At 39.9% G+C, this 21,242-nt stretch overlaps 1 protein-coding gene across 1 annotated transcript in view; it reads left to right on the forward strand.

Annotated features, from left to right (window-relative positions):
• The window catches only part of RTF1 (RTF1 homolog, Paf1/RNA polymerase II complex component), a 33,464-nt gene extending 17,443 nt beyond the window's left edge, over positions 1-16,021 (forward strand). Inside the window, 13 exon segments of the mRNA XM_076344625.1 lie at positions 1,266-1,377; positions 3,244-3,379; positions 3,976-4,153; positions 5,074-5,156; positions 6,378-6,465; positions 6,555-6,662; positions 7,253-7,330; positions 8,529-8,650; positions 9,033-9,090; positions 9,665-9,742; positions 10,882-10,977; positions 11,265-11,376; positions 13,205-16,021. Coding sequence (XP_076200740.1) covers positions 1,266-1,377; positions 3,244-3,379; positions 3,976-4,153; positions 5,074-5,156; positions 6,378-6,465; positions 6,555-6,662; positions 7,253-7,330; positions 8,529-8,650; positions 9,033-9,090; positions 9,665-9,742; positions 10,882-10,977; positions 11,265-11,376; positions 13,205-13,311 — 1,356 coding nt within the window. The 3' untranslated portion in view covers positions 13,312-16,021.
• Positions 16,022-21,242: the final 5,221 nt, after the last annotated feature.

Raw genomic sequence — 21,242 nt, forward strand, 5'->3', positions numbered from 1 at the left:
CCAGAAACTGCTAAGCTGTTGTCTTAATTATTTTGCATGCACATACAATGGAAAGAATACTTAGTTTCTACTGGTAGGGTTGTGAAGGAAAAGCTTGAATGCTAGGCAGAACAGAAGTAGTTCTATAGTTTTTCCACCTCTAGTAGAAAGAGGATAATACCAGTTTTTGGGGTGAGGCCTCTGTAACTGAACTGTAGTTTCAAATGGCTGAATTGGCTGTAGTTTCAAATGGTTAAGACCCTGTCCTTAACTATTTATAGAGTCTGGGCAGATAGGCTCCCAGAATGGAATGGGATTCATCTTGCCTAACTTTAGCCATCTAAGAACTAGTTGATTGTTTGCATTTTTATTGCTTCTGTCTATGCAATGGAGGAGGGCATCTCCAGCTGGCAATTCACTTTATGTTATTTTCTAGTGAAATAGATGTTTAACACTTAAATCAGGTGAGATGAGTTTTCCCTTAGGCAAGGGAAGTGCCTAAGGGCACTTAGGTTAAGTGGAGTGAATCTCATCTCCCTACCCCTCTCAACTCCATATATGTGTGTGTGTGTGTAGGTATTTATATAGTCCATATATATAATACATAATGTGTAGACTCATATATATGTATGTCTATATAAAAGGATCTTATGTGGAGTTCTTTGACAGTGCCTTCTATAAATTACTTCAACTTACTTCAAATGACTGCCTTTATGCTTATTATAGAAGCTGCTTTCAGGAATACCTGGTATTCCAGGTAGACCCGTTAGAAACAGAAAATATTAGAAGACTTACAACATTTAAGATTTGGATCCATACTGCAGACTTTATTTCTGTTTTAAGTATTTTCTAACATAACTTTTCTCTTTGCTACTGAATGAGAACAAGTGCCTTGTTTTGGCCTTGCAGAAGGAGAAGCAAATGAGAAGAATATTCATCCAATTTTTCCTCATTACTTGTTAGATGCAGAATTAGTTCCATTTTATTTCTCTAGTCCTTTTTTAACTTTAAGGAGGAGTTCTGAGACTAAAACTTGGTGGCAGAAATGTTGAAGTGTAAATATGTTCATTATTTTTGATACAAAGTAGAAAAGAAATATGCTTCATATTGATTTCCCTCTCCCTAGCCTCTGTAAAAATGAACTTGAAAAAAACTGATTTCAAAATGGAGTTTGTTAGTAGTTTCTATTTGAAAAGTTTTAAAAGTGTGCAAACAATCTTTGTTTTAATGCATTTCAATTTATGGATTGCACTTGGTGTTGAGGGACTTTCTGTGCATGTTTTTAGGTCATGTCACATAACAAAGAGCGGCGATCAAAGCGGGATGAAAAGCTAGACAAGAAATCTCAGGCAATGGAGGAGCTAAAAGCAGAAAGAGAGAAAAGGAAGAACAGAACAGGTATGAAAGCATGTTGCTATTGCTACAATTTTTGAGGCATTATTACAGCTTTTCGAAAGTGCTGCCTCCTGTTTCTAATTAATACAACAATCCTACACCTTGGAGTGAATGAATTCCGTGTCTGTTTTCCTTGGTCTTTTGCCCAGCATGACCACCTAGGGTATTGTTTGGTACCACTGATGCTCTATTCCCCCCCACCCCCCACCCCCCGAATGGTCTGAAAACAAAGCAAACTTTCATCGCAGTCCATTGAATGGCACTTAGTAATGTTTAGTTCATGTATTTGAATTGGTCACTTAGATTCTGTTATTTAATCTCTGAACCATCCAAACCATATTTATTGTACTTGTGCTACCTTGTCTACATTTGCTTGTTTCTTCACTGGCACATCATTTTGTCCGTCTTGCCACAGACTTTTGATGCAACCCTTTTTGTTACTCTACTGGGTTTTATTGTGCTCCTGTGGTGGGTTGACCCTGGCTGGATGCCAGGTGCCCACCAAAGCTGCTCTATCACTCCCCATCCTCACCTGGACAGGGGAGAAAAAATACAACAAAAGGCTTGTGCATCGAGATAAGGACAAGGGAGATCACTCAGCAATTACCGTCATGGGCAAAACAGACTTGACTTGGGGAAATTAGTTTAATTTATTACCAGTCAAAATCAGAGCAGGATAATGAGAAAATAAAAACCTAAATCTTAAAACATCTTCCCTTCCTCCCGGGCTTAACTTTACTCCCGAGTTCTCTTCCTCCTCTCCCCCAGCAGCGCAGGGGGACGGGGAATGGGGGTTGCGGTCAGTTCATCACACGTTTCTGCTGCTCCTTCCTCCTCAGGGGGAGGACTTGCACTCTTCCCCTGCTCCGGCGTGGGGTCCCTCCCATGGGAGACAGTTCTCCACAAAATTCTATAACGTGAGTCCTTCCCACAGGCTAAGTTCTTCACGAACTGCTCCAGTGTGAGTCCCCCACAGGGTCACAAGTCCTGCCAGCAAACCTGCTCCAGCATGGGCTCCTCTCTCCATGGGTCCACAGGAGCCTGCTCCAGCACGGGCTTCCCACGGGGTCACAGCCTCCTTCGAGCATCCACCTGCTCCACCGTCAACCTCCATGGGCTGCAGGGGGACAGCCTGCCTCACCATGGTCTTTACCACAGGCTGCAGGGGAATCTCTGCTCCTGCGTGTGGAGCACCTCCTCCCCCGCCTTCTTCACTGACCTTGGTGTCTGCAGAGTTGTTTCTCTCACATATTCTCACTCCTCTCTTCTGCTACAGTTGCGCAGTTGTTGGTGGTTTTTTTTTTCCCTTCTTAAATATGTTACCACAGAGGTGCTACCACCGTCGCTGATTGGCTCGGCCTTGGCCAGCAGCAGATCTTTCTTGGAGCCGGCTGGCATTGGCTTTATCGGACATAGGGGAAGCTTCTAGCAGCTTCTCATAGAAGCCACCCCTGTAGTCCCCCCACTACCAAAACCTCGCCACGCAAACCCAATACAGCTCCTCTCCAAACATGAGATTTTTTTTTCCCCTTGCAAAATAACAATGAGTTATTTCATCATAATAGTTTTATCTTGTATATCCAATTGTTATGCCCATCTTGTATTGCTACGTGCAGTCAAGTTGGGAGACTGAAGATAAGTACAACTGAGATTTAAGATGCTTTTAAATACTTTGATTTCTCTCTTTGAATATATACAATGGAATGCTTAGCTTACTAGTGGATTTGAACATGTGGCACTTGTATCCAGTGTAAAATTAACAGCTATCTGCCTCTTTTTTAAAAAACAATAAGGTTTCAGCTCTAAAAGGAAGCTTGCATAAAAAATTTACAGCTTGCTTTTCCTTGTTCTCTCTACTCCTTCCCCCAGCTGAATTGCTTGCAAAAAAACAGCCATTAAAAACTAGTGAAGTATACTCTGATGATGAAGAGGAGGAGGAGGATGATAAGTCTAGTGAGAAAAGCGATCGCTCATCCAGATCCTCATCCTCTGATGAAGAGGAAGAGTAAGTAGTAAACGCTGGACTATATGTTCAAAAATAGAGATCCACTTTATGAAGACACATGCTGTTTTAGAGGATTGTTTGGGGGCAGTTCGGTGTCTCTGAAGTGGTTTTGCCTCTGGGCACACTTGCATTGCTCAGATTTGAGTCCTTGGCTTCTATATCATGGTGCATGGGACTGATTTACCTTGGATGGGTTTGCAACTTCAGTTCCCTGCTGTTATCTTTAACCCCATTTACACTGTTGTTTACAGATTTGTTTAGTTCTACAGTTTAGCAGCCGCAGAACCCTGGTGTATTAGCAGGGCAGAGATATGTGCTGGCTTATCTTAAAGCATTGGCCTATAAACTGCCTTGGTGTGTGAGTCTTTCTGCTTTGTGGTAGCAGGGGCAGTGGGTAGCAAGTCTGGGACTTTGCATTAAGCGTTTCTCATTAATGCTAAATTCACATATCTACAGTCAACTAGTGCATGATGAATCATTCCTTTTACTAGTAATTTAAATAGTTAGCACTCATGCTGCACCTTGCTCAGGGCCCCTTTTTTGGTGATTATGTCTCTACTTTTATTCTTTATTCCTTCTCACCTTTCCCAAATCAGGAAAGAAGAAATTCCTCCTAAGTCCCAGCCAGTGTCCTTGCCTGAAGAGCTGAACCGAGTACGGTTATCACGACACAAGCTGGAACGCTGGTGTCATATGCCCTTCTTTGCCAAGACAGTCACTGGCTGCTTTGTCCGTATTGGTATTGGAAATCACAACAGCAAACCTGTTTATCGGGTGAGTTTAGTTCCAAGGGATTTAGTTCTTTTTATAGTGTTGTAATACAATATTTGCAGCTTAGCAATTCTCAGGTACCTGTGATTGTTTGAGTGATTAACATAAAAGGATTGCTCATAACCAGAAAAGGTAATTGCTGCCAAAGAAGTGGAGGAGACTGGTTTAAAAATAAATAAATCTACGGGACCAGCTAGGTGAAGAGATATATTTAGTGAGAGAGAGGGAGCACTAACAAAGCCTGTTCTTCCAGCTTCGGTTCATGCTGTCTTGTCTCATCATTTGTATTGCAAACTAGAGTTCAGGACTCTGCTCTGACCAAGTAAGGATGAATAACATTCACTCCTTATTTCTGGGAATGTTCCCAAGTTATTGTGTGATCTCAGTTCTTTTTTTACCAAGTGTTTCTAGTACATCAGTGTGCCTTAGAAGAGACGGTGATTGAGAACACAGTTTGTTTTTCTGTTTCATTGCTGTAACTGCACAATCATAAGATGCAATAATATTCTCTAAAATTGCATTAAAAATTTCCCCAGAGGGGCTGTGTTTAGTATGTGAACAGCACTGGTGTATTTCATTTGGGACATACGTTAACCCAAACCAGTGTTAATTGAAAAGGAAATAGAAGAAGTATGAAAGCGTACATCACTTGGTCAGGAAGGCCGAACTGAGAAGATAGAAAAACTACTGCAAGCGTTCAGATGGTATAATTTGTCAACTCAAAGGTGATGCATGAAGCAACTAATTCAGTACCTAATAATGTACACTGAAGAGTCTTGCTTTCCTTGATCTAGTTAGAATTGTTAGTTAGATTAAGGTTTTTAATCTCTAGTGAAAAGGCTTGAGTATGCCAGATATATTCTAGGAACACAAAAAAACTTCTCTTGCATCCTTCCTCTTGTGTATTTTACTCTGTGATGTAGGTTGCTGAAATAACTGGCGTGGTAGAGACTGCAAAGGTTTACCAGCTTGGTGGTACCCGGACAAACAAAGGACTACAGTTGCGGTAAGGTACCAAAGTAATCCTCATCAGTTCATGAATCAGTGTCCTTTTCATAGCAAATAAGGTTCTCTGTGTGGTTTGGAGATGAGAGCTAAAAAGCAGACTGGGCCTTGCCATGCCGCTTACTGCTAGCATGTTGGGGTTGGGTTTGTTTGGTTATTTTTCCCCTTGGGCATAATGGAAATTACTAAAAAATCTCATGCAGGGACTTGTGATTGTGTTGACATCTGAGCAATTAATTTGTGTTAGTAACCCATGATTGTTTGTATATGCCTCTTAAGCTTTGCAATACTCTCATATATCTTTTCTCCACTGTTGTTATAATCAGATGTTAGAAATATGTATCATGTAAAGGCACACATGATTGGGTCTGGCATACGTGTTACAACATAAAATGGTACTTTGGAGGGAAGAAGCTGAATGTAGCATTGGTTTTCTCAGTTGTTCTTAAGGCCCTTATAAGGATCATGAGGTGAAGATCAGCAGTTACAGTACAAAACGTCCTGGTGAGATAGGACAAGAAGACATTAACCATTTGGGAGAAACAGGAAGGCATGTGGAGAATGCATGTGGGTGCAAGTGTGGAGTAAAAAAAAAAAAGTCTTATCTAAATCCATTGTGACATTCAATAACTTCTTAGGCTACCTCAGGAGAGAGCTCCATGCTTTGAGTGAAATTTACACCATGGCAACTAATTTTAGTATTGGTTAGCAGCAGTCTAGTAGTTTAGCTGATAGTGCCAAAGGTGGTGCTCCGCAGAAAATGTTTAGGGATTTCTGGCTTTGACTGGCCAAGGAATGAAAAATCAGATAGGGGTTGGCTCCAGCATTATATAATTGAGTACTGCTTAAAGGTTACTTCTACTGGTCCAAACGTGAAGAAACTTTGTGTTTCTGAAGATCATGCCATGGGTCACCAAATAGGGCATGTAAGGTTTAGGTGTGAGAGAGGTCTGTTTCTGTTTCCTCCTGAGCGTTCTACTGCCACAACTGAGCGACTGTTTCCTGCAGACTCACTGTCTAGTATTCCTTTGCATTACTACTAATAGCTGATGTAGGCTCCTGAACCGTGGCTGATCTGACTGGTTAGGAATAGATAGTGTGCGAGCCACAAGAGTAGCCTTAAGTGTCAGATTTTGTGCTTCTTGAATCAGTTTACACCTGTAGATCCAAGATCATGGCTCTGTACCATCAGAAAGGGATGTTGTTACACTTCTTGTTGCAGGCATGGCAGTGATTCGCGTGTGTTTCGTTTGGAGTTTGTCTCGAATCAGGAATTTACTGAAAGTGAGTTTATGAAGTGGAAGGAAGCGGTAAGTTTGCCAGACTTCAGTTTCTTCTTAGCAGCCTTCTGCCAAGGATATGTTAAGTGGAAAGTAACCTCTTCGTCTCTTGTGTTTAGATGTTCTCTGCTGGGATGCAGCTACCCACACTAGATGAGATAAACAAGAAGGAAGTGTCCATCAAAGAAGCCCTCAACTACAAGTTTAATGACCAGGACATTGAGGAGGTAAACAGTGCGTTGTAGTGAGGCTGTGGCAGTGCTTAAAGGTGGCAGGAACTCGTGGAGTAGAGCGCTAGCTGTTACAAAGCAAGATCATCATGGTATTTGCTTCCTAAGAAAAAAATAAAAGGCTTAAAATGAAGCTGCGTAACTGGATAGAGTAGCTTGGTGATGCAGCTGTTGTTTGGTGCTTACTCCTGCTTTACTTCGTCCTTTGTGCCCTGTTACCTCCTCTTGAATTTGTGTTGCAGAGCTCTGAACTTCTAAGCTGAGTATGGCAACTTAGTTCTCAAGTTCTGAAAAGCTAACAGCATCATGATAGATGCATTTATCACAGTTTCTGCAGTTTAATACTTGCTTAATACTGACCGAATGTGATTAGGATCAGATTTTTGTAGGTCCTAAGTGAGGGGAATGGAGCTGTAACTCATTACCAAGTAACAAATTAAAAAATGCAGCAGAGAAAGAGCACGATTAAAATTCTGTAGCAGTAAGTACCTTTCTTAGGTGATATTGATCTGTTGCTTCTAGTGTCCGAGTATTGAAATAGACATTTCATATTTGCAAATTCTTGCTGTTTCCTCTGCATCTTACAGATTGTGAAAGAGAAGGAAAGGTTCAGAAAAGCACCTCCAAATTATGCTATGAAGAAAACTCAGCTGTTAAAGGAGAAGGTGAGAGATGAGATGATGCCTGCAAGCTTAATGCAGTCTTTGATTTTGAAGAACTGGAGCTCATCTGGATTTTGGCAGTAGTCAGCAGTAAGCTCGACTTTAACTATGCAGCTAAAAGGTGGATCTCAAGGTTCATTGCTGGGTTCAGAAAACTTAAAACCCAGTTAAAGCTATTGCATTCTTTTTCTAAGGGCAATTGCCAACAATTATAGCTGTCTCTTCTTGTTTAAAGGACACAAAGTCTTAAGCTGTTCTGCTTTAGAAACTCTTTTTCTTTTTTCTTTTTTCAGGGTACCCATAATAACATTTGAAAGTTGATTTCCTGTACTTTTTAAAATAGGAAAAATAAAAGTCGTGTTAAATTGTCTTTTACTCAGGGATGACTGAATTGTCACTTTATGGCCAGTAATTTATATTGAAAAGAACACGTTGTTGAAAGACTTACTTGCCACTGAACTGTTTTACATGTAGACCTCCTGGAATGAATAGACCTAACAGTGCTGAGAAGCCAAAGCCAAGAAGTCAAGTGAACAAGCAGTCTTAAGTATCTCTGAAGATAAAGATAGACATAACATGTTTTGTTTGTTCAGTCCTTTTTCAAGACGTTCGTGCTTCATATACAGTAAAAACAAAGAGTTTGTATTAATCTTTAGTTCTACATTCTTTGGCTTAACTGTATTGTTTGGTCGTCATTTTACTATGCACGAATATGTAAATTGTTAGTTTTCCGTTGCAGAAGAGTGCAATTGCTTTTTGTTGTCACCAGGTGGCATAATAAGCTACTGTTGTTGGTGTGGTGGTGTGGTAGGGGACGCTCCAGCTCCCTGAAATAAGTGGCAACTGACAGTTGCAGAAATAATAGTTCTTTTCCTGAGCTGGTAAAGAATGATATTAAATTTTAGTCAAACCTGTAATTTAAATCATGTAACTGACTTGCCCTCCTCATGCTGGGACTAGTGTTCCTATGTCTTCCTTAGGTTAAGTGGTTTCAAAAGTTTTCAGAGTTCTTCAGAGTAAGAAGTCCTGTTTTGCCTTGAGCTGTAAGGACAGTTTAGCTCTTTGTTGTATTCTTACCATGTGGGGTAGAACATTTGCAACTGGAATAGGGTTAGCTGGCTGATTCATGGGTCTATCCCTCATTTCTCTGAATAGCTCTGTGGTAGAGAGTAGTGCCTAATGAGTTACTGTTTGGTTGAAGGCTATGGCTGAGGACTTGGGGGACCAAGACAAGGCCAAACAGATTCAAGATCAGCTTAATGAACTTGAAGAGAGAGCAGAGGCCCTGGATCGTCAACGAACAAAAAACATTTCTGCAATCAGGTAAGAAGCAGATATTGGGAATTTTCTTTCTTAGATAGTATCAATCAAAATATACAGAGGAGAGAAACTAATGCAGTAGTGAATTAACTGCAAGATTTTTCTCTTCTTTCCTGTACAATATATTGATGAAACGTGTATCATGATGACTCTATTAGTGTTTGCTTCTCTTCACTTCGTTGTATCATCATTCAGTTAAAACTGTCAAAAATGTAAACTCTCTTCCACATACCCCAGGTAGCAGTTATCTTGCAATAAGAGTAATTTGTGATCAGGATGAAGCTGCAAGAATGCTGTCAGGTGTTTTGTTGTGTAGGGATTGATAAATGACTGTCACTTTCTTTTCCTTTACCCCACCCACCTTTTCTTTTTTTCCTTTCTGCAGTTACATCAACCAGAGAAATAGAGAGTGGAATATCGTTGAGTCTGAGAAGGCTCTTGTGGTAAATAGTGCCGAATTAATACTTCTGTACCAGTAGAGATGAAATGATGCAAAGGGGGCATAATTGCATGGTGAAGTTATTCAATTTTTTTAATGATGTATAAAATCTTTTGTATAGGCAAATGACATGATTTTAAAGCAGCTTGCTTTATCCTTTTGATCAACTCAATTATCAGCAGATTACTGACTGTGATAGTGACTTAGTGCATTTTGTATGGGAAAGAAATCTGAAAGGAGACTTCAGAGAATAAAATAGTAGAGGAAATATTTGATTCTCTGCAGTGACGTTTCTATTAAGGAAAAGTTAAGCTTGTTAACAAATGGTTAAGCCTTAACTATCCTGAGAGTTGTGCACCTATTTTCTGTGTTATATCCAATAAGGACAGTTTTGCCCTGTGAAGCATAAGACTGTAGGTGTGTCAAAATCTTTCTAATCTGTAATGCTGTTGCTGGTTTTCCTGTGATCTTGATATTATATATAGCTGATGAGTGCTTGCATGGACAGGGTGCTGTAGGAGGATTTACAAGGGTGCAAGTAGCTAACTCTGCAAAACCATGTGCTTTTTCTTCTTCAGGCTGAAAGTCACAGCATGAAAAACCAACAAATGGACCCCTTTACTAGGCGGCAGTGCAAGCCCACAATAGTGTCTAATGTGAGTGTAATACTTAAGTTCAACTGAGGCAATTTTCAGAGAAACAGAAACCAATGTAATGCAGAAAGTAGGAAGGAAAATGTTTGTATTCATTCCCAACTGTGCCATATGCTATTAACGCTCCAGATGCCAGGGTGAGATATAGTTGGGTGAGATCCTGGTCTCGCTATCCCAAAAGAAGGAAAAAGCAATTTTTTTTTTTTAATGCAAAGTGTGAAGGACATAAATGATGTGGGTATGGAGAATCAACTGTGGTTTAGACTTCTGTAGTGAGTTCTTCTATGTAGAATTACTCAGATTTAGTTAGCTCTGGGAAGACAGTTTGCTTTAGAAGCAAAGTGAGTTTTGCTTCTAATTAGTTGAAACTTTCCTGAAAGATCTGTGAAAGGAGAGAGGAGACCAGACATTTTGGGCCTGTGATGGATAAAGTAGTTTAACACAAACTTCCCCCATGATACTGTGGCAAAACCTGCTACTGCAGTTCCTAGCTATATAAATGATGGATAGCAAGGTGATCGGCTCCTGCTTCTAAGCAATCTGGCTTCATTGAGGCCTGTTGTGGAATAGTATATGGTTCTGGTATCAGTGCTTAAAAAAAACTGGTCAGGTTGGCTCTCATCAGTCTCCACAAACTGGCAAGGGAATAGAAAAGGAATTTTATTGCAGGGCTTGAATTAAATAATTATTTCTGAAATAATTCTTTATTAGAAAATAATCATAACTGAGTAGCTTTATTATGGTAGACAACTATTATGTAAAGAAAATAGTCTTCTAAAGTTTTCTTCTGTCTAGTAGAGTGTTTCAGCCAGAACTGTAAGCTGAAAGCAAATACATCTAACAATAGCGTTAAGACTAGTCACGGGAGCAAACCGTATCAACAGGAAATATATTTCTCATTTTCTCAAAGAAAGACTTTCTGAAGGGTAACTTTTAGTTTGTTACTGTCAGATGCATTACACAGGTATCAGGATGTTTTCAATTGTCTCTGAGATCCTGAAGATTGGGCTAACTGATCTACAGCCTTTTGTGGTTTTAGATTCATGGATATGAGCGCTGGCAGTATAACTTTTGCCAATTATAAATACAGTGATTTTTTTTCTTTTCTTTCTTTCTTTTTTTTTTCTTTTTCCCCTCTGCAGTCCAGAGATCCTGCTGTCCAAGCTGCCATCCTTGCCCAGCTAAATGCAAAATACGGGTCTGGTGTATTACCAGATGCTCCAAAGGACATGAGTAAGGCAAGTTTCCATTTCTGTCTTTGTTACATTCCTCCCACTGTCACTGTTTTGCTCTAGAAGCTTATGACTAATAGTAGATGTGCATGCTTCAGTTCTAGAAATAGGTATCCTGTAGAGCATTATCATAGAAAAGAAACAGCTTTTTCTTTCTTGGGGAAAGAAAATTAAGTTTCTCTAGCAGTATGAAAGCTAAAGTATGTTTGTGACAGAAGTGGGGAAAAAGCACTTTTATCTCTGTTTATCTGGAGAGATAAGGGTTGGAGACTTACCTGTAGTTTTTATTTCAGGGTCAAGGGAAGGATAAAGATGTGAACTCTAAATCAGCCAGTGACCTCTCAGAAGATCTTTTCAAAGTGCATGACTTTGATGTAAAGATTGATCTTCAGGTTCCCAGTTCAGGTAGGTGTTCCAGCTGAGTTTGGGGATGTGATTGTCCAGCTCATTATGGTAGAGCCCACTTCTTCCAGAATAGTTCTTTCAAAATCATTGGTGGGCTTTTGAAAATGGAAGCAAGGACTCCGTGTTTGTCGTCTTGGCAAGTATCTTGAACTAAGGAGGAGGGGATGTGTGCTAGTGACATCCATTGATAAAACCAGAACTGTATTGTGTTAGACTGAAAGTCTGTATATCCCCATATCCTTGCTCCAAACACCTAGGGAGAAAAGGAGGTAATGAGTGTTTTCTGATGTATTCTTCTAGTTTACAGTATCTATAACTTGCATAATCTTTGCAGAACGGTCAACAGTGTCGTATTTAATAATCCTTGATATCTACCTTGATACTTACTTCGTTAATTTGTGTAATCACTTTTGAGAACAGATAAGCTTTGGGTGTCTGTGATGTCCTGTTCCATAATCTGTGTATATGCTGTGTGGATAAAGTATTTTTATTTGATTTTGACCCTGCTGCTTTACCAAGTTGCTGTTCCCTAACGTTGGTATTGCAGATGGTATTGAAGCCAAATTTTAGGGAAACCAAAACACTGGGCAGGGAGTGAAGGTATGCTTATAGATACAAACTTGCTGACCCTTTCTCTTTGTGATCTTGACTTTGAGAGCCTGAGATGTGTGGCAAGAACAGTTCAGTGGCATAGAATTATAAATCATTTAGGTTGGAAAAGACCCTTAAGATCATTGAGTCCAGCCATTAACCTAACACTACCAAGTTCACCACTAAACCATGTCCCTAAGCACTATGTCTACACATCTTTTAAATGCCTTCAGGGATGGTGACTCAACCACTTCCCTGGGCAGCCTGTTTCAATGCTTGACAACCCTTTCGGTGAAGAAATTTTTCCTAATATCCAATCTAAACCTCCCCTGGCGCAATTTGAGGCCATTTCCTCTCATCCTATCAAGCTGTTTTTCAGTGGAGGGAAAGCATGGGAGTATACCAGTGCAATTTGACTCATAAGGCTTATTTTTTTTCTTGCATTACTGGAAGGATTAGAGCTGAAGTTTCTTGGAGGACAACAGTTTAGGAAGTACTGTAAGAACGCACAAAGACTTAAAACCTTGTCAAGAAGGGAAAGTAGGAGAGGTGGTCTTTCCAAACTAGGTCAAGATAGGAACTCCGGATGTAAGACTACAGAATGAGGTAGGATGCCAAGAATAGGAGACTTCCTGAAGCAGATAGTGAGAGTTATGAACTTCAGAGAGTTAGCAAGCAGATGAGGGTTAGGCACTAAAAGACACTGAAAAGAGAAGGATGAGAGAGACACAATAGAGGTAGACGTTTAAGTGTGGCTGGTTTGGGTGTTTTCCCTCAGACATCTTGCTTTGTGCAGTGTCCTTTCTTAACAGAAGAACCTGGGGATTGGTTAAAATGTGTATTGTAGACATGGATAGGAAGTTTGACTTCTGGCAACTTATCATCTGTCTCTTTGTGCTTGCTATTCTCATGGGATAATGATTTATCAAAGCTCCCAGAACTGAGCCTGAAGGCTCTGTTTGTATTGTGATTTCAGTGTGCTACAGAGTAGTTTTCATAAGAAATGAAAGTATACTTATCAGCAGAAAGCTGGATTACAAACAGGGTCAAAATTGCACATGCTTTATCTATGAAGATAAGCCTGGTACTTATTATACAGATACTGCCTGTGTAACTAACTGAAGTTCTAACCTGATGTATACTCGAGATTTTGTGGTGAAGTTGTCAACAAAAGCAATAAGCAAAAATCTGTAGTTTTCATGTATTTTGGTCCTCACTCTCTTCTTATCTCCAACAGAATCTAAGGCACTGGCCATCACCTCCAAGGCTCCACCAGCAAAAGATGGTGCCCCTCGGCGATCATTGAACTTGGAGGACTACAAAAAGAGGCGGGGGCTTATTTGAGCATGCCCACTCTGCTGCTTCTGATCCTGCATGCTCCATGACGATGTCCTACCTTTTCTTCCTCCCTTTTCAGTTCTCCCTTCTGGGTTGGAGCAGCAATGGAGCTGGGAAGAGACTCTTTAAAACTGCCAGTCATCTGTAACATAAACCATTCAATTATTTACTGTATAGACCTCCCTTCTTGCCCTTTCTTCCTGCCCCCCTCACAAATGTGGATCTGTGCTATTTGGGGTTTTCCCATTTCTTTTAGTTTGAGTTTTGTTTTTATTTTGTTGATGCAGCTCATTGGTCCACTCTGTGTTCAGTATTAGCCTGAGGTCTGGATTTCCATAGGAATCTCTTGGTGGTCGCAGAATCAGCACTTGGTGATCTCCCCTTACATACCACCACAGGCACGGTGAATAAACATTGGCGCAAGACCTTTGTGGCTGGAAGGTCATCTGCACTTTCTTCCTCCTCTTCTTCCTCCTTCATCCTAGCTTTGGAGAAGGGAATCTTCAAAAACTGGCTTAGGTTCAAAGTGTAAATTTTTTTGGGAGGGTTGTGTGACTTTTTTTCAGGTGTTTTTTATCATTTTTAAGCTGCAGTACTATTTGTATCCGTCTGTCACAGTTCTTTACGGCTGTTTTGAATTTCTACCAGCTGTACTTGAGCATCTGAAATTGCAAGAAAGAAACTCATTAAATGTGATTCTTCTTACTAAAACGGCTTGGCTGATATAGCTGTTTAACTTCATGTTCCCTTTTTTACTTATACTTAACTGAGAGGGGCACACAGCTCTTGATGTGGGACTTGTCATCTGTAGCACATCCGGAGTCTTCAGCTGTAACTGTGTGGAGTAGCTTTTTCTGGGATGGCCCTGGGGTGCTCATTGGTCGGGCTTTAATTTCTTCTCCAAGCCTCCGATATGACATATTTGTTAAGTCATGGTGTCTTCACTGGGCTCCAGCTCACTTTGTTTCTTGCTTTGTGAACCACTTAAAAGGGGCTTCTATAAACAAACAAAAAATTAAAAAAAAAAAAAAAATCACTTTGTGTGGAAGGGGAAGGACACAGTAAGGACATAGTAGAAAGGTCAGTGGGTAATGTACGAGAGGTAGCTGATGCACATTCTTCATATATAAACTGGTAGAAGTGGAGTGCAACACTAGCACAAGAATTGTATGGCTTTATGGAATATTTGACTGGACACAAGGTGACAGCTAAATTATCACTCAGGTGTAAAAAAAAAAAAAAAAATCAAAGTGTAAATATAAGTGACATTTAACAAAGAACTTTTCCAAACAAGATACAACTGAATATATGGAGCTAAGAACTAAATTAAAAGAAAATTAGAAGTCTAAAAGGTTAGAGGCCCTCGTTCAGGTAAGCGTGCGAGCACGTGTTTATTCCTACTCAGGCCAGTACGTATATAATAACTTAAGCACTGAACTGGATAGGAATGTTTCTGGGGGACCCTGAAGAGGGAAAATGCTGATGCTCTTTTTGTGTCAGAGCATTACTGTTTTTCTGAAATCATACACTGGTTGTGTTTAAACCTGTGTTTGATACTTTCTTGTTGGATTCTTAATGAAACTTTAATCTAGTTCTTATTTAACTTTCTCTTCCTTTTTTAACAGTAGCTTTAAAGAAACATCATGTAATTGTGTGCAGATTGATACTATGAACTGTGTATAAAAAGAAAATCAACCTATGAAGCAGCTCTTATCTACCATGTAAACAAATAATTAGGAATCCTTCAATACTTATTTACCGAATAGTCCATAGTTCTAGGACACATGTGGGTTATTCTGTAAATATGTAATCATAGACTGCTTTATTTGATGGCCTATTTTAGCAGCTTCTCTGGAGTTGTAGTAGGCTTTCACATATATGTACTTTTAACTTTTTAAGAGTGGATTTATGGAATCTACCATGATGACTTCATAGGAGACGTCATGATTCACTTTGTAGATATGCATTTGATATGATTTTGTTTTTTTTCAACAGCTTCAATGATGTTACAGATTTGTAATAAAAAAATCTAAACTTATTTTGCAACAGCCAGTTTTCAAAATAATCACTCTCCAATGCTTTGCAGAAATAATTGCAAAACCAAGTGATTCAGGAACTGATTTTTCCACAGAAATGCCTCAGACCTCTGAGGTGCAGTGAAAGTGGTCTCTAAAGGTAAAGTTAAATCAAATTCAGTATTTTTAATACGCTTGCCCTTGATGTATTGGTTTTAGGTAACTTCTACATTTGGTAACACATGAATAGTCTGTACTACAGCCAAAATGTCGACGAGACTCGTACAGTGTTGCAAGTAACTTTTAGTGGAGATAACCGAAACAGAGGAGATGCAGTGAGTTTAGAATGCAGGTCTGAATGATGGACTATGTCCTATTTATCTGCAACTATGAAACTGCCACTTACCCTCTCAAAGTCTCTGGATTCTGCTGAAATACTGTTTTTGAGAGGCAACAGTTGGTAAATTACCATGCAAACCTCTTATATTGAGAATAATACATCAAGAAAGTACTCTTGAGTAGTTACAGAACTGTGTATGAAAGCTGTAATCTTTTTTCCTTTAAGTGCATGTAAAGGTGAGTGACTACACCTCCCACTCGTTAGAGAGGGAGAGATTTGTTTGCTTTGTTTCATTGGTGTCCTAGCATAGTTCATCACAATTGTACAGAATTCTATAAATAAACTTGGTTTGTTGGTTTAATTGATTGTTTATCCCTTAATCTGAGGTGCTAAGGGTTTCCTGTCTGGAATTTGTTTTTTCAGAAACTGACACTTCATTTACCAGTCTGGATGATTTTATTTAAAATACTAATACTGTAAAATAATTAATGAAAAGTAAGCCACCTCTTTTGCAAGAGCGGCTGTTGACTCCTAGATCATTCTCTAATGACTGGAGTTGCTCCTTATCACTAGAATCAAACGGAGCCTCTTGGAAGGTCAGTTCACTTGCACCTCTGCTGCATCTCACTAAAAACACAGACTTTGCTTGTCTTGTCAAAATCCAGACTACTTTTGTAATCAAAGATGCTAAAGCATATAGCTGAACTTAGAGAAGCTACTGAATGAGATGAAGCAAGACTGTTCTCAGGGGGTGCTTGGTGGGCAGATGAGACAACAGGCATAAGTTGAAACAGGACAAGTTCTGCCAAGATGTAAGGAAAAACCTTTTCACCTTTAGGACAGTCAGAGAGTGGACTAGGTTGCCCAGAGAGATTGTTCTGTCTCTATTTTGGAGGTTTTCAAGAGAAGGCTGGATTAAGCCATGAGTAACATGATCCAACCCTGTAGCTTACTTAGCTTTGAGCAGGAGGGTGGACTGGAGACCTCCATGAGCTCCCCTCTGACTTGAATTATCCTATGATTCTATAATTTCATATTGCTTTTTCCAGTTTTGTCTATCTTCCCTGCGTGTACTGCCCCCTCCCCATCCCCCTTCCTACATGCAGCACACAGAATTTGTCTCACAGACAGGGGGCTTACCATGGGCAGTGTGGCATTTCCCAACACACATCCTTTCTGAGACTCTGGGTGTGTATGTTTATAGAGTTCATGCTAGGGCTGCCTGTGAAACAAAATTGTCTCTATAGATTTATCACTGAACAGGCTGGAAGACTCAGCCTGTTACACTGTAGAGTGAAGAGCCGTAACTGAGATTTGATTAGCGAAGCGTTCCTTTGATACACTTTGAACAACAAAATACATTGAGTTTTCTAATTCCTTATGGGCTTTTTTAAATGCATATGCTTTTAAGCTGCTGTGCAAAGTCACAGATTTTCAAGGAATCTTTAAGACAAAGGCTCTTGAGGATGGGTTGACAGTTTTTAACTGGCTTTGGGAAGGATAGTCAACCAAAGGAAAAAATGTTGTGCCTCAAAGGAAAAGGAATGAACTAGATGTGAAGCGCTTTCTTCGCAGCTAGTTCATTCCTAGCAGAAGGTGAAAGCAGAAGAAGGTGAGAACTGAAAATGAGGAGTCTGGTTATATATGCTGGGGAATAAAAAGGCACATGGATGTCATCTCAAATTTGGGCTTTGGCATCTTTTTTTCCCCCCACCTTAACTAGAAGATAGTTAAGCTTGTCCACACCACTTTTTAAGCTTTGAATTTTGGGGTTCTTAATTATGGGGGGAAAAGTGCTGTAAACTTGATACTTAAACTACTGATACACATGCAGTCTTACTACCTTCAGCACAGTAACTTAGTCTTTTAGAGGGAGATGCTTAAGTAGCCAAATAAATGGGTGAAATTTCTTTTTTTATTTTTAGCTGGAATGGTTAAGCACTCACTGGTTCTACCTTACCACTATCATCAACTGCTTGAGATTTTAGCCCCCCCTCATGCTAAGCAGCTGAAGGAATCTCATATGAGCAATTTCTTTAGTCTCATATGGTGTGGAGTTATCTGGGTCAAAAAAAAAAAAAAGCTTTATTTTCTGCTTTGGCTGTTGGACTGCGGGGGTAGTAAACATGAAGAGAGTTGTGGTGGTAACATCTTAAACTTTTCCAGCTGTTTGGAAAGCCAGCCATTGGGGGTTCTTTGTGCCTTGACATCTACCTAGATGTTTAAGGCTCCTGTGGCCCAGCTGTGTCAGGCCATAACAAGTACTTGTTCCTCATGTGCCAGCCTTTGGACACTTGACTATTTTTCTTCAGCATTTCTCCTTTCTACTGAGAAGCAGCAGTATCCAGCTAAGAGTATGAGCAGTTAAAGGAGGTAAAGTAGGAGCTTCCCTGGAATAGCTAGTATATTGCGATTACCGATGAGTAACAGATGGCAGGGTGAGTATTAATAGTACTTTTGATGGTGTAGCTGACATTTTGTGTTAGGCCATGTGTAGAATACAGTGTCCAGTTTTTGGGTTCCCCAGTTCAAGGAAGATTTCAACCACCTGGAGCAAGTTTAGTGGAGGGCCACCAAGACGGTTAGGGGTTGGGGCTTGTTCAACTGGGAGAAGGTAATGATGTAGTGTTGTAATACCATAATACTGTTGTTAGTAACAGGCCATAAGCTTAGTACTGAGTCTGCAAGGCCTCGGGACAGAGGCTTATCAGGCTTCCCTTTCTGGACTTTTTTTGACCTGCCTGTAGCTTTGTTTTACTTAGCTTTGCTGTAACGACGATTTCTCTAACTGGCTAGGTGTCTGTGGCTAATTTGTTTTACTTCTGTTCACCTTTGTGTGGTGCAGCCATAGTTTTATAGATGTGAGAGTAATAAGCAGTTATTTTATGTAGCATGATATGACCAAAACAATGATGTGGTGGAGAGAAATGCAGGCATGGTATGATAGCAGAGACCTTTAGAAGTGGAAACAAGGGATGTGGCATAGAGAAGTACGGACGGATGATGGGGCACATGTATGGGACTGGAGACCCTACAGTCGTATATTGGTGAGTGGTTACTCACCAGTGGTCAAGTATGGATTTGTTGTTTGGGGGTGTTTTTTTGTTGGGTTTTTTTGGTTGTTTTTTTGTTGTTGTTTGGTGTTTGGTTGTTTGTTTTTTTTTTTAAAGGCAGAACCGGAACTGGACAAAACTGTGTTTAGGGAGTAACAGAACAAAGAAATCGTATCTAAACCAGGACACGTGAACGGCACCATATATCATAAATTTGGATGTAGCATGGAGCTGTAGACCAATGAGGAAAGAGAAAGATGTAAAAGCATGTTAGCAAACATAAGAATAACCCCAAGTGGATCCTAGAGGGAGGAGGAAGAAAGTAGCAGCATGTTCCTCCCAACAAAGGAGTCCAGATGCTGACAGCTTCACATTATCCTTTCCAGCAGGCTGAAGCTATTGGCTTTGAGACCCAGAGGAGCAATAGAAGGGTGAAAATAACCTCTAGAAAAGAGATAGAAACCGAGAAATGTGTGTTACAATTTTAACTGTATTACTGCGACTACTTCTGTATAAAAGTACTCCAACTGCATTATTATTCTTTCTTTTCCTGTAATAATTAGATCTAGGCTAATAGCGATCCTTGAATTAGGTTAAGATTTCCATATGCTAACAATAAATTCTTAGCTTTACTTATACGTATGTTATGCTTCCTCTTTGCCCATAAACAAGATCTTCAGTGTAACAGAAGAGGCAACTTCAGGAGGAGCTAACAGCAGCCTTCCAGTAAATGTGGAGAAGTTGTCAGGAAAATAGTCTGCTTTTTATAGTTGTGTGTGGTGGGAGGATGAGAGACAATGGCATAATTTGAAACTAGACATTCTGATTAAAGGTAATGTAACTCCTCTGTGAGGGTAGTGAATCGGTGGAACAGGCTGCCCAGAGAGGTTGTGCAGCTTATCCTTCGGAGGTTTTCAACTGGATGAAGCCCTGAGCAACATGGCCTTGGAGCTGACCCTGCTAGGTGCAGGAGATTAATCTTAGGGACCTCCTGAGGTCCCTTTAAATCTAAATTATACTGTGACCCTGCTTACAGTAAATTCTAAATGAAACCGGAGTTTACTTTGCTGTAACTTGTGTGCTCCATAGTCAAGCTGTTTTAAGACAACTGGTAGGAGTTACCCAGGTTGCCGAATGCAGCACTTAGCTATTTGCAAATGAGGATTATAGGCTATTGATTTAGTTACAGTCTGGCTTCTCTAAATATACAGTCCTTATATAAGGACTTATATATAAAAGTTTCTTAATTTATCTCTTTTAATTGAATGGAAAATGTAAAGAGCAGTTCTGCTACCGTAGCCCACTGCTGGGGGGACAGCAACTCTCTCCTTCTTGGGAAGAACCAGGAATTTAACAACTGGCTCTTTCTAAATTCTCAGCATCCTGCATTCCAGTAGTCTGTGGGTGATAAATTCTATTTTCTGTAGAGCAAATAATCAATCTGAGTGTGATTAGGTTGGGTGGAACGTATTTTGGGGTAGAATGTATTCTTCATCGTTAACTTTGCACTCGGTCTTCAGATTTGAAACATGAGAGGAATTATTTGAAACAGAAAAGGACTGTTCTCTTTAGAAGTGCTGGCACTTAGTGTCAAAAAGTGAGTGAGCTGAATGCTTTAAGAGACTTAATACCCTTATGCAGTATGAAGTAAGGCAGTGTCATTTCCTTTCTTAAAGAGTAATAGTTATGGAGGGGTTTTCTTTGTGTTTTTTTTCTTTTCTCCATATCAAGCTTAAAAAAAGTTGATTGACTTTTCTTATGTTTTTTTGATCCTGACAATAGCTGATGTCTTTCTAATTCCTGAAAGCTAGCTGCAGACTCTCTGCTCTGCTAAAACTATTTATATGCCATTCTGAGCATCTGTCTTTCCACACATTCGTAATCTCCTGACAACAGAAGAAACACTGAGCCCTAATGAGGGTGGGAAAGAGTGGTCATAGTCTGGAAAATACTGAGAACCTCTGGTCCATGAGGATGAATACTATGCAAACTTCAAGACATAATATATTGCTGCTTTCTGATAGCCAGCCTTCCACCTGTGCCAAATATGGCACCTGGTTTGAGTGAACCACGTTATTTTCACCCGTGTTGTAGAAAACCATCATGCAGTAAGTAATTTTCTGAAATTATTTTTAAGGAACGTTAAAGTTTTGAAATAGGTTAATTGGGAAATTGGTGGTTACTCATACAAATGCTTGCAAGCAACATCCCTGACTCAATTGCATGTGCATAAATTATCATGGATCCTGCACAAGTTTGGTTTTAGTAAACGTATAAAATTTTGCTATATGAGAGCTATGTTTTTGAGTACCGTTCTGGAGACATTACAGTAAGTCAGTGCAGAAACCCGTGATCACAACAAAGAAGAAAGGGAAGAAAGCCATTGGAAAAAAACTTGCTGGAAGTCTCAGGTTAATGTTCTAAATCTCCTGTTAATTCTCAAATAAATATATTACATTTCCTCAGTCTTCCTGGGGCAGGTTTTTGGTTTGTTAGTAAACCTCTGTCAGCTTGTTCTGCAGAAAGTAC

Source organism: Aptenodytes patagonicus, chromosome 7, assembly GCF_965638725.1.
Source record: "Aptenodytes patagonicus chromosome 7, bAptPat1.pri.cur, whole genome shotgun sequence".
Lineage (NCBI taxonomy): Eukaryota > Metazoa > Chordata > Aves > Sphenisciformes > Spheniscidae > Aptenodytes > Aptenodytes patagonicus.